This window comes from Urocampus carinirostris, chromosome 19 (assembly GCF_059441175.1).
Source record: "Urocampus carinirostris isolate Australia breed hairy pipefish chromosome 19, RoL_Ucar_1.0, whole genome shotgun sequence".
NCBI classification, from domain to species: domain Eukaryota; kingdom Metazoa; phylum Chordata; class Actinopteri; order Syngnathiformes; family Syngnathidae; genus Urocampus; species Urocampus carinirostris.
Genome location: NC_142367.1, coordinates 7,423,302 through 7,437,176, shown reverse-complemented (window position 1 = coordinate 7,437,176; position 13,875 = coordinate 7,423,302). Strand labels below are relative to the sequence as shown.

The following is a 13,875-nucleotide window of genomic DNA, read 5'->3' as shown; positions in this document are numbered from 1 at the left end:
TTATGACTCAAGTGGAAATAAAAAGTAGTCATCTGAATAATTATTTGAGTAAACGTAAAAAAAAAAGTACCTGATTAAAAAAAAAACCTACTCAAGTACTGACGAACTGTAGCAAAGTCTTATCTATTCTTTTTAAGAACAAGCTTTTAATCAGATCATCAAAGTCAATCCAATCAACAATAAAATTACCAGTATGTTTAATTGTAAATCTGTGGAGTGAGTTTGTTTAAGTGAACCCTCTGTAGATTATAAAAAATATATACATGCAGTACTGCAGCTATAAACTCTGCCCATGCAGTACAGTAAAAAAAAGCACTCCTAGCTCTGCTCACAAGTGCCATCTGGTGGTTGTTTGGGTCTCTGGTCATATCTCAATAAAAGAAACGAGGTCTCTTACACGATAAATGTGCCTTAGCAAAGACAGACAAATGCGTCCTTACGGGGAGGGGATTTAAGTGACAGGCTCGATGTATCCTAATATAGCGGAGTATAAGTACCCTTCTTCACAAATCTACTCAAGTAAAGTTAAAAAGTAAAGTGATTTAAAAATACTACAAAATGTCCCAAAACTCACTTCAGTAAATGTAACTCGTTCTACCCTTTTTTGGCCAAGGTCTACTGAAAGTGTCCTAGTGAAGTCACACTGGCAGCTTTATTTTATGAAGTTGCTTTTCATTTAGTGTGTTTGTGTGTGTTATTGATTCCGTTGTGTTGTTGCAGTCTTAAAATGGCTGCTGGCGAGTGCAGGCCGGACTTTCACCACGCCTGTTCAGCAGCAACTTCAACTCCTGCCTCTTCTCTTCAAGGCAAGCACACGCACGCTCCATCCCACTTGGCTATTAGATTCTATTTCACTCTTAATTTACAGTATTTTTCAGATTATATCGCACCAGTCAAAAAATGCATAATTCAGAATTGTTTGCACAATAAACGAAATGTTGAAAAGATCAATACTGGCCTAAGACTCCCTCGTGTGGTTTAGTGTGTCAATACCATGTGAAATGATATACCAAGTAATAATGTGTTAATAACTTCACACATAAGTCCCACCAGAGTTTAAGTCACACGCCAAACTATAAAAAAACTGCAATTTATAATTCGAAAAATACGGTACTCACAAGACTGCCTTGCTGCTGTCACCCTTACATTTCCTCCCCTTCTCTCTCCTTCCTTTTGTCTGTTGTTCTCTTCTCCTTCTTGGCCTGCTCTATCCCCCTCCTCTGCAGATTGCCCCGGTGGAGATTGATGAGAGTTATGATGAAATGAAACAGGATGCTCGCACATGCCTCTCGCTGATGTCCCAGGGCCTGCTCTGTCCTCAACACATCCCTCTCGTCTTGGAAGCACTGGAAGAGGTCAGTCAAATTCAACCTTTTCTTAATGATTAGATTTATATTCATATTTATATACGACATACACAGTACAACATAAGTAAAACTAATCAAGAGGTGACACGGATTTTAATAACTAAAAAAAACTGAAAATATTTATCCACACTGGTAAATATATTTTGCTCATTTTAAGAATAATTTTTGTTTTAGAAAAACTAAATTATCAAAATATTAAACCTTAAAAATCGGGTTAAAAAAATCTCAAAATCCTACATCACAGAAAGATTATTAACCAGAATGAATAACCTCTATTACCCCCTGAGCCACGGTTCACAATGTTATACTGTAAATTTAGACAATATATTAATTCAAAATATAAATGAGAAAATAAATAAATGAAATTGGTGCTGGGAAACAATTTTCAAACATTTTAAACAGTGCACCTTGAGATTTTTTAAATGGAAAAATAGTGTGGCTTGGGGGCAGCAGTAGCTCAGGAGGTAGAGCGCTCGTCTTGGGATCAAGGGATCCTAGTTCGAATCCCGGCTCGTCCGTGTTACATGTCGAAGTGTCCTTGGGTAAGACACTGAACCCCTAATACCCCCAATAAACAGGTTAGCGTCTTACATGGCTGCACTACAAGGCCACTATTGGGAAATGTGGAGCACATTGTAAAGCGCTTTGGGAAGTCATTGACTTGAAAAGCGCTACATAAATGCAGATCATTTCATTTCAAAAAAGTTTGCAAACTGGTCTATTAAATGTTGGTTTTCAAACCAAGTCAAGTCATGTTTACGTGTATAGCCCTCACAATAAGTCTCAAAGCACAGACTATTACAGACTACAGACTATTATTACACCATCCCCTGATCTAAAACCTACATGAGGGCAAGGAAAAACTCAAAACCTCAACATAAGGAAAATGAAGAAACCTTGAGAAGGGACCGCACATGAGGTAATCCCCCTTCCAGGATGCCCAGGCTGCAATGGATGTTGCAATGAATGAATGAAAACTTTCTTTCGAACATTATAAAATAAAAACAGGACAAATACAATGACTTAACAACAAAAATAATGTGGTGGTAAGAAGAGACGCTTATGTTCCCTACTACTTCATCTTCCCTATTAATTACATTTTAGAGATAGCTCCTCTCCAACGCGGTGCCCCCCCCAAGGACACCATTCATTGTGATTTTTTTAGTAAAATGTTTTTTAATGGTTGACTGAGTCCATTCAACCCCACTTCCAATAATTAACCTTGTAATAACATACAGTATCAAATAACACACTTGCCTTTTTAGGTAGTTTTATCTTACGCTACGGCATCTCTTTCAAAAGCTTTTGTATGAGAATGTTTTTTGTTTTGTTTTTTAAAACTGCCAAAATAAATGTTAATTTTTTGTTAACATTTGAATGGTTTCTTCTGCAATCCTGCCCCACCCCCTGATACTTTGGCTAGCAATATTTTAAAAAACAATATTTTGTGTGATACTTATCATTTCTGGAAAAAAAGAAAAAGTTCTTTTCCCAGTATCAGTATTGTTACATGCCGCTCCCCGTCAATGCTGAGATCGGGCTCATCTCTAAGGAGCGGGATGATGCGCCACACAAAACAAAAGCGACCAGATGATGAATGTGTGCTTATTGAGTCAGTTAAGGAGGCTTCTCATGCAAACCCCTCCCTCAAAACCAGCCTGGAAGAGGAATTGGCCACATTCTCAAGAAACACCACAGGAAACGGTGCACCGACAACCCTGGTGGTTAAGGGGGATCTGTGATTAACAGTAACAACCTAGTAATAAAGAAATGCATATCAAACTGGGTGCCCTTTGCCCAAATTACTTACAAAAAGAAGCTCTCAGTTTCAAAAAGGTTGGATACCCCTGCTCTAAAAAATACCAAAAAAGGATTTTTGATACCCCAGTTTTTATGGTTTTTTCACACATGGTGTTACCATTCGCCATATTATGTGTGATTATTTACGAATCCCAGTAAATGATTCCGTCCGATAAGCGTTTGAATTATGCATCACGTAGCTGGCAAGGGTGGCCCTGTTCTTCACACTCCCCCATATTAACACATGACATTTGAAGGTGGTCACCACGAACATGTAACTCGATCGGCGGAAAGTATATCAAATGCTAACTGACGCATTCACGTGCGTCCTTGCAGATGGCCGGCAGCAGCTCATGGCACGCACGCTACTCTGTGCTGACCTACCTTCAGATCACCGTCTTCTCCAACTTATTCACGCTGCTCAGCGTTCCTGTGGAGGTGCAGCGCGTCCGCAAGCTGGTCATGCGCCTGCTGCTGGACGAGCAGCTCGAGGTGACTTTCAAAAAATGCATCTTAGTGCGGTTTGAACACATTGGGTTCTGTTGTTGACGATTTTAAGCCTACAAGGACCTCGCACATGGAGTCCACAAGTTTAAAGCCCACTGATCTATTCCTGATTGTTCCAGACTCCTTATGTGTTTGTAGTGCACAATTTAGCAGTAAATTAACTGCTCTTAGAAAAAGTGCTGTATGAAGATTAGTGTCCAAGCTCCCTTTTCATCCAAAACATAGTAAAACTCAAACATACAATGCAAACAAAATGAGTCCGACACACACCACAAACAATTCTCAACAGTTCTCAAATGTACTTGATCGTACTTAAAGAGGTCATCATAAAATAAATCTTAAAATGCTGAATATACCCCAAATCACATCATTTGCTTTTGTTTAACCTACACTGCAAAAAAAAAATCCATTGGCAAATTGTGATGCTCACTTATAATTACCTTTTTAACATATTTACTCCAAAACTATCTATATATTTTTACTCCAAAACAAGAAAATGTTTTAAATGAGTGAAATTATTAGAAAAATATTCTCCCTTGAGTATAATTTTTATTTTACTATACTTTAAACATTTATCGAATAAAATAAACTAATTTGGGGAATTGTGCTTTTTAATTTGGGTAAAGATGTCGTAAAATAAAAATAATGCTTCCGTAGTTATTTTTCTAGACAAGTTCATTGATTACATAATAATATGAAAATGAATATAAATACATTCATAATGATTATTTTAACAGTACGAAATTTTTAACTTTGTCATTAAGAAAGAATAATGATAGTTTAAATAAGTGCTTTCTTTTGCTGAATTGATTTAAAAAAAAATGGAGAGTAATCCTCAAATTTGAGAAGGACTATTCAATAAGAATAATGTAGAATAATTATTTTTACCGTAAAATAAGTTTAAAATTAAGTTAACAATTATAGTAAAAAATTTCAGTTTCATATTTTTATTTCATAATTTATTTTACCTAAAATATGTTTCAAATGTATGGTAAAACAATGTAAAGTAAAATATAAATACCAAAATATTAGAACATATAAAATAATATTAATTAATATAAAATAACATTGAAATCTTGACCACAATGTACTGTCCATCTGCTTCTGTAAATATGCACACATTTACTATAAATAATTAATTTACTGTATTGTGTTATTAATTTATTTTAACGTTTTTTATCCTTTTGCACATGTTTTTATTTAACATTTTGTTATACTGTACAATTGTATAATGACCATGAAAGCCATTCATTCATTCATTAATAAAAAAATGTCAGATGTCTTAGTGAAGCACTAGTTAGGCTAAAAAATAACTCACCACAAGGACGTCAATGAAAAAAAAATTTGAGAAACACTCTCACATCAAAGACACATCTGTTTGAATTTTTAAAAACATAATAGATTGCTGCTCTTTCCTGATTTTACTTGAGAAAACTGTATTTTTACTTCATTCACATTCATTAAACTGTCCAAGTCTATATTTAAGCACATAATTTCTCTATATGTGTTGAGGACTTTTCTGCTCTTTTTAGCAAGGTGGACAATACTGTTGACAATCTGTGAACTTTGTACTACCGCAGCTAAATCTGTGTCAATCTGAAAAAAGCTGCAGTTCGTACTTGTTGGCAGTTGGCCTCCTTTTGAGTCGAACTGTTTGTCAGTGTTCCATTTCCAAATATGGGTATGCCTGCGCTGAATCATTGTCATGCCTGTGACTTGCACGTTTTGTCAATGGGGAAAAACAACAAAACACCAGTTCAGTGTTGTAAAGCCTTTTGACGGCCCTTTGGTGTCCGTACATAACAGAAGGAGATGCACAATGGCATCAAAAAATCAATTTGAGCTAGGCTGGCATGTGTGTTTGGGGTCACTGTCCCTACTGCTCCCAAGACCCAATCTTCGGGCCGATGGCTTTAGGTTATCTCGAAGAATTTGAAGGTAATCCTCCTTCTTCATTATCCCATTTACTATCTGTAAAGCACCAGTTCCATTGGCAGAAAAACAGCCCCACAGCATAATACAACCACCACCGTGATTGACTGTAGGTATGGTGTACTTGGGGTTAAAGGCCTCACCTTTTCTCCTCCAAACATATTGCTGAGCATTGTGGCCAAATAGTTTGATCTATGTTTTGTCTGACCACAGAACTTTCCTCATAAAGGTCTTATCTTTGTCCTTGTGATCAACAGCAAACTTCAGTCGAGCCTTAAGGTGCGGCTTTTGAAGCAAGGGCTTCCTTCTTGCACGGCAGCATCTCAAACCATTCTTATTCTTGTTAAATCTGCCTTTTGGTTATTCTCGGTTGAATCTTCACCCTCCTGATGGATTTTCTCTCAGCAGCAGGTGGAAGCTTGCCTTTTCCTTCTGATCGTGGCAGTGATAAAACAGTTCCATGCACTTTATACTTCCAAACAATTGTTTGCACTGTTGATCTTGGGACATGCAGGTGCTTTGAAATGGCTCCATGTGACTTTCCTGACTAGCTCAAGTCAATGACTTGCTTTTTCAGATCCATGCTGAGCTCCTTAGTCACTCATAATCACTCACAAGAAGTTAAGAGGCCATGCAATGAAGCTCATTTCACTGACAAAACTTTCTAAGTCACTAAAATTGCTAATTCATGTTGCTGTATGTATATTTTTGACGCACCAGATTTGATCACTTTTTATGTTAACCCATAATAAAGTCATAGAAGAACCAAACCTCATCAATGTTTGTTGTGACAATCACTTTATCAAGGAAAAATAAGAGTTGTAGAAATAATTGGAAACTCAAGAGAGCTATGACATTAAGTTCTTCACAAGTGTATGTAAACCTTTGACCACAACTGTACATGCCTGCATCAAGATACATGTCAGTAGTGCTTCTACATATCATATGAAAAGTGAGTTTTGTAGCTTTAGCTCTACCCGCAATCCCTTTTTTAAGATAAAAAGTTGATGCTTTTCTCTTGTGTGTAGGTGAGGGATATGGCGGGCACCACCCTTAGCGGTTTACTACAATGCCACTTCTTCCCTCTGGATTGCACCCTGCAGAGGCAACTGCAGACACTGAGTCACACCTGCATACCCAAAGCCAGAGGGGAGCTGGCTTCTACGGGTACACATAAATAATAACAGCATGTAGCATATTTTCAGACCATAAGTCTCTCTGCAGTATAAGTCCTACCTACCAAAAAAATGCAAAATGAATCCCTCAACCTTCTGACGGGGAGACGCTTGACTTATAACAAACAAATACCTGTCTTTACAATGTCACCAGTCACTGAAATGCGTCATGCTGCATACTGGAAGGCTTAAACTCTTAGGATTCAAGATATGATAGACAGATAAATCGAAATCTGCCTAAAAACAATTTGCTTCGTTTGACACATTATTTCCGATTACAAATAAACAGGCTCGTAAAATTATTCCCAATACGGTAGTTAGCTCCCCCTTTTCGATTGACACCTTTCTCGGCCAATAACAGGCTTTTTTTTCACTGTCCGCTGCCCACGTTAGCCTGTTTGATAAAATGGATATCGCCCCGATTGTCTTCAGCCAGTAGTAACCAAATCGAACGATGATTGACACATTGGTTAGCCAATGAAATTTCCAATATAATGGTATGCCATTTTCCAGGGGTGTATTCAAAACAGAGCCTAAAACGTGCACAATGCAATCCGTGATTCATTGTTACGCACCATTATTACGTGCAAGTGTGCACAATCATTGATTTTACTTCTGGAAAGAGAAGTCAAACATTTACAAATCTTTCACAATGTCTAAAAAATTGGCCAAAGTAAAATACCAATTTGCAATGTAGTAAAGTGGTCGTCCCAAAATGGCCAGTTTTGGAAAAACCTTAACTTGCCCTTAGAAAAATTTGTAAAATACAATATTTAGTTTGTCAGATTGTCATTAAATTTGACAAGACACTAGGCAAGGCTTCAACTATTGTGACTTCTGTTTTCCAGCTAAGATGCACATGCTACATTCAACTTGCATGATTACAAAAAAATTCAAGCAAGAATAAAAACCTTCTATTTCTGTGTGTTCCAACTCTGATTACTCATTGTTAGTAGCACTTGCAGTGTTGCCTTTCAAAATAGATCGAAACCTCCATGTCCTTATAATGGTCCTTGGTACAAAAAAGATTGGGGACCACTGAAATAAAGTATAATATTGCAGACTCGCTAAGTCTTTACAAAGCTTACAAGATTCTGAACCAAATGAGAATACATTGTGGGAAGTAATTCGGCCAACCTGAAATATATTAACAAACGCATGGCTGCACGTATTAGAGAACGTTTGTACAATGCTTTGTTTGAGCTAAGAAAAGGTGAAACAAGTTTATACTGATTTTGAATCACTTTCTGTTTTCCCATTTCTCAAACATTTGTACCTGACACCGACTAAAATAGTGTGATAATAAGATAAGACCCATTGCTTATTACATCTAATGTATTTCCCTAGTGGCCTGGTGGTTAGGATTCTGTGCATTCTCCTTGTCATGCAATTGTGGTCAGTGATGAATAGCGACTAATCAATAATTGCACAAATATGTTAATACTTTGGTATGCACATCGAAATGTTTCTGTACATAAGGCGCACTGGATTATAAGGCTCACGTTCAAATTTCTGGCCAATTTTGTGGTTTGGTATGCGCCTTATAGACTGGAAAATACTGTTGTCTTGGCTGCCACCCACTATTTTCACTTGTACAGAAGAGCGAGTGCTGATACCAAGTATCAAAATCTACACAGATACTACTGTTGATACCAGCCAATTATATTTGCTTGTGTTATGGCTATTTTATATTTTTATCTATGACTACCCAGTTTTTGCAAATTTATATCAGTCTATAAAAGTGGTTTTAATCATTCCTACAAAAATTGTACCTTAGATTAAGAAGCAAAACACTGATGTCCTTGAGAAAAGCTGACGGTCAGCCATTTTGTTCGTTTCTGGCACAGATTTGGTGCGTCGCCACGCAGGAGTGCTTGGTCTGAGCGCATGCATCCTGTCCAGCCCATACGAGGTCCCAAAATGGATGCCGCAGATTCTGATGTATCTGAGCGACCATCTAAATGACCCGCAGCCCATTGAGGTATTCACTGGCTTTAATAAATGACCCAAAAAAACATCTGCTGAGAAATATCCGACCCTTTGGAAGAATCTAGCACCCCAGGTTGCAGATGTACAATGCCATGAAAATTGATTTCCCCCCCTTAACAAATTCTGTGTTTTTTGGATATTTATCGCTTCCAAAGGTTTTAGATCATCAAAACAATTTTAATATCACACAGAAATAACCCTAGACGATACAAAATGCACTTTTGAAATGTTGATTTCATTTATTACGGCACAAAAAAAATCAAAACCCATTTGGCCCTATGTGAAAAAGTAATTGCCCTTTCTTATTGAATCACAAAGTAACTGTGACTAACCACAATTTTGGGAAAGCGCAGTGCAATTCCCCAGGCCAAACCCAGAATTGATCGCCACCATCTTTGTTGAATGGAGAAATCACTTACATTTAATCTGTTAGACAACGTGAAGTAGGCTACACAAACACAATTGAATTGCCACAATCCAAAGCAACTCCAGAGGAAATGGGAAAAAAAGTGATATAAATCAGTCCGGAAAAGGTCACAAAAGCATTTAAGGATGTAGGGTTCCAGCGAACCACTGTCAGAGCCATTATCAACAAATGGAGAAACCTGGCAACAGTGGCAATCCTTACCAGGAGCGGTTGACCAACTAAGATTACTCCGAGTGCAACGACAGCTCACCCAGGAAGTTACATCAAGATCCAAAGAACTGCAGGCCTCGCTGGCCTCAGTTAAGGTCAGCGTTCATGACTCCACTATAAAAAAGACACCCACCAAAACGGCATCCATTGGAGAGTTCAGAGGAAAAACACTGCTGTCGCAAAGAGTCGTATCACATTTGCCAAAAACCATCTTGATTATCCTCAAGTCTTTTGGAGAAACATTCTGTGGAATGAGTCAAAAATGTTTGGAAGGTGTGCAACCCATTAGATCTGGCCAAAGAGTAGCACAGCATTTGACAAGAACATGATGCCAACATTAAAGCATGGTGGTGACAGTGTGACTGTCTGGGCCTGGTTTCCTGCCTCAAGACAAGGACAACTTGCTGTGGTTGATGGGCTAATGAATTCTAGTGTTTACCAGAAGATCCTGAAGGAGAACGTCCGGCCATTAGTTTGTGCCCTCACCCACTCTTGGATCATGTAGCGGGACAACGAAACACACCAGCAAGTCCACCTGTGAATGGCTCATAAAACAAAGTAAATATTCTGGATTGGCCAAGTCAAAATCTGGATTTAAATCCAATTGAGATACCGTGATCTTAAATGGGCAGTTCATGATAGAAAATCCTCCTATACAGCCGATTTGAAACAGTTTTGCAAAGAAAAGTGGTCTACAATGAGTTTTTCACAACGCTGCAGAGGAATTTTGGCCCACTCTTCTTTGCAAAATTGTATATATATTGGAGAGTTTTCTTGCCTGTTTAAGGACACACTACAGCCTCCCAATTTGTTTTATTTTCGGACTTTGACTTGGCCACTCCAAAACCTTTTTTTTTTTTTTTTGCAAAGAAAAATAAAAGCTGAGTAAGTCCGTTTTAAAATGACGCCAACCCGGCAGTTTGTCATGTGAACCGTCGTCTGCCCCTACTGGACGCACCCAAAAAGAACGATGCATCAGACAGTGATGCCCGGAGACTGCCATTTTAATGAATGATTGCCCGAAAACAGATAATACAAACAATGGGTTAAAACATGGAACAAATCCACGCACGGCATGCTGCAAAGTCATAAAAAAAGTAACTCACAGAGATGACTAGCTTAACTAAGATTTTTTTTTGCTAATGGTTTGCTACATGCTACACCAAAACAGCGCACTATGAACTGTGTATTAGTGCAAGGATTATGTAACAATTATGTAAAAATTAAGGAATCATTTCCCAGTGGTAAATTGTAGTGGTGAGAACTTCATGTAACCAAAATCCAAGCTACACTGGCATTAATTATTCAATATCTGTACAGTTTGACGTCATGTAGTGCTGTCCGTAATAAAAATAACAAGAAAATGTATACAACATAAACCAAACAGAGACTGCAGCAAACACGAATGAGATGGGGCACAAATACCCCGTTTTATTTCCCATGCCCTATTCTGCTGCTGGTGTAATATTTTGCATATGATTATCACCTTTTCTGTTTGTTTTCCCTAAAGGCAGCACATAGTCACCTTAAACAACCGGGCTATGGATTAGTTCACACCAGATTTCTTCTTTTAATGGTAGTGGAGAAATTAGCCTTGAGAGTGCTTAAGAAGTGTTTGAATTATGCCATTAAAAGGTGTACAAGCCCACTTTTTACAGTTTGAATGCAGAAGTAGTTGGTTTATAAACAAAATGTGGAGGTTTGAAGATCACTCCAATTTCCAGTTGCGGTCTGAATATGCGTCCAATGTTGTCGGGTTTTGCGGTGGATCCCGATTTTGACTTTTTGTCGCGTTTTCTTCCAAGATGACGGTAAAGAAGACCTTGTCGGAGTTCCGGCGCACACACCACGACAACTGGCAGGAGCATCGGCAGCGCTTCACAGACGACCAGCTGCTGGTGCTCACTGACTTGCTGGTGTCGCCGTGCTACTACGCTTGAAAAGAAAACAACTCATTCCAAATGCTGCCTTTAGCCACCTGGGAAAACCGGTCTGGGTGTAACCTTTCAAGGTTAATTCATGAAATGATAGTAGTCCCTACTTATACCTCATGAACAAGTTAATACTTATCACATCCTCAAGGAGCATAAATATTTCTACATGTAAATATTTGTATGATAGAGTTAAATAAATGCATCATGTCTACATTGCATCGTTAATAAATGATCCTTAATTATTAGTATTCTTTGTATTTTGACTTAACAAATAGGTAATATCTGTAATGTATTTTAAGTCTGTAAATTTGTATAGAAGAATTTGTACCAGGGTTCATATGAGTGCTTGAAATCATTGAAAATGCTTGAATTTCAATATTGTGTTTTCATGACTTGAAAAGTGCTTAAATTGTGGGTGAATTGCTTGTAAATGGGTGAAATTGTTGCCATGTTACTCAACAAGTCTGCTTTATGGTGGCTTCGGTTTGATACTGCATTTCTCCTTCCCTCGTGATTAAAGGCAGCTGGCATTAGTTTGTACAGCATCGTCCCGTGAATCGTCATCTCCGCCGACGGGTCGCTTCCAAGGGGACAGGTGCAGACTACACCTAAACAGGGCACTATGAAACGTGCATTATTCAAGGAATATATATAAATTATGGACATTTATTACTAGCCATGCAAAAGAAAGAAGCGTTTCCCAGTGGTAAATTGTAATTACACTTTTTTACCCAACACAAATATAGGGAATGATTTGTCTCAAAAACCAATATATTCATAATTTACTCAAGATCTAAATATCACGTCTTAATAAATGCCAACGCAGGACTAAAAATTTCAAATGTAAATCCCACATATATTTGTGGCTCTGCATAATACATGATTCATACTGTTTTTTTTTTTGAAGGGTACTGGAGAAATTGGAAAACACATATTCACTTCAATGTTGCACAAAATATGTTGGCATCAAGTTTTGAAGTCTTCAAGTTCAAAACTACACGATGTAACTAGTATGTGCCCAGACTGGAATGCAAACCAAACTTCAACTCTTGCGAAATGACCTTTGTTCTCGCTAGTGCGTTTAAGACTAACAAGGGCACGATGAAATCTGCTAGTTCAGTGAAAGATGTATGAAATCTATCAATCTGTTTTCCTTTTTGGATCAATTGAAATTGAATTAAATTTGAATTTATTCACTACAAGTCAAAGAAGCTTCCTTTGTTAGTTTGTTTTGGGTGAACGTGTTTTTACAAGATTGAAAATGTTTTCATTAGACGACAGTTCTTATTCACACATGCAGAAGGTTGCAAGTTTGCTTTGAGCACATGAAATGTCATCACAACCGGTAACTTGCGGTGATACTCGTGTCTGGTGAGGCACAGTCAGATTTACAAGTGAATTCACCTAGAGAATATTTTACTCATAGTTTGATTGAAAGAGAAAAAGAGGAATAAATAAACTAGCTATGCAAAAACTGTTTACCTTGACTTATAAAGGAAGTCTATGCAATGCGCCTTCTTAATATAAGTATCGAAGGGTAATTCTTCCATGCATTTGGAAAAAATATCACGATTCACCTATTGTTTGTAGCTGAGGTGTGGCAAATCAGAATCCTTGGTCTCACCATCACCCTCTGCGATGAGGCAAGGAAATTGTGTGCCTCACTCTGCATCTGCTTAGCACAGTAATACATTACGTACTCATTGATCCCGGTAATAAAATTCATAATATAACGTGAAAATTCAGCAAGTTTAAAAAAAAGAAAAATCCCGAAATTGTAAATGAGAAAGAATGTTAAAGGTGGTTTATGCAACTTCAAAAATATTCTACTTGCTGACGCGATTTTCTGGCTGAAATCATCATTGCAGCTCCTTTAGGTGTGCGTGAAAGTATGTGAAATTATTAGACGTGTGCCAATAATCTATTATTTTTTTAAATCTTTTTGGGGGATTTGGGTTGGCATTCTGACTGTACTTGAAACGGTCCACTATTCTTTCACCATTCTCATCCTACATAAGAAGACCACGTGCGTGACATCACTCTCTAAGCGTCCAACCCCGCCGCTTTCTTCCCTTCAGCGTAATGTGCTTTGTGGCCAGAATATTGATGATAAAAGTTAAAGCAGAAATTTTCAACTTTTTAAGCCCACCCCACTTTAAACCCTGAAAAAAACAACCATTTAATATGCATTTTAGTTTTGTATTTCCATGATGACAGGTGAAGCTGTGCCTCACCTGCCTCTCTTGACTGCACGTCACTGGTTCACATTCAGTTAACGTGTACTTTGGTTAAAAGAATGGTGCTTTGGCTTCTGAAACTAGGGTGACGACTCTATTTTCCTTCAAATTTTTTGGAGGATTACTTTTGCTTCACACCAATTTTTTTATCCGGAACTGATTATACAAATCTTGTAGTGAGGCAATGCCTCCCTTAAATGTACCTCACTGATCACGACAAAGTCAGAAAATCCGAGTCTTGTGATCAAATACCTTAGTTTCTGAGATGAGTGATTTAACTTACAAGTATTCTCTTTA

At 37.8% G+C, this 13,875-nt stretch overlaps 1 protein-coding gene across 1 annotated transcript in view; it reads left to right on the top strand.

The window, feature by feature from the left end:
- The window catches only part of LOC148347039 (proteasome activator complex subunit 4B-like), a 60,156-nt gene extending 48,282 nt beyond the window's left edge, over positions 1 to 11,874 (top strand). The window contains exons 42-47 of the mRNA XM_088324166.1: positions 721 to 806; positions 1,227 to 1,355; positions 3,504 to 3,659; positions 6,635 to 6,773; positions 8,629 to 8,762; positions 11,213 to 11,874. Of these exons, the coding sequence (XP_088180292.1) occupies positions 721 to 806; positions 1,227 to 1,355; positions 3,504 to 3,659; positions 6,635 to 6,773; positions 8,629 to 8,762; positions 11,213 to 11,347 (779 nt within the window). The 3' untranslated portion in view covers positions 11,348 to 11,874. The remainder of the gene's footprint in view (positions 1 to 720; positions 807 to 1,226; positions 1,356 to 3,503; positions 3,660 to 6,634; positions 6,774 to 8,628; positions 8,763 to 11,212) is intronic.
- Positions 11,875 to 13,875: the final 2,001 nt, after the last annotated feature.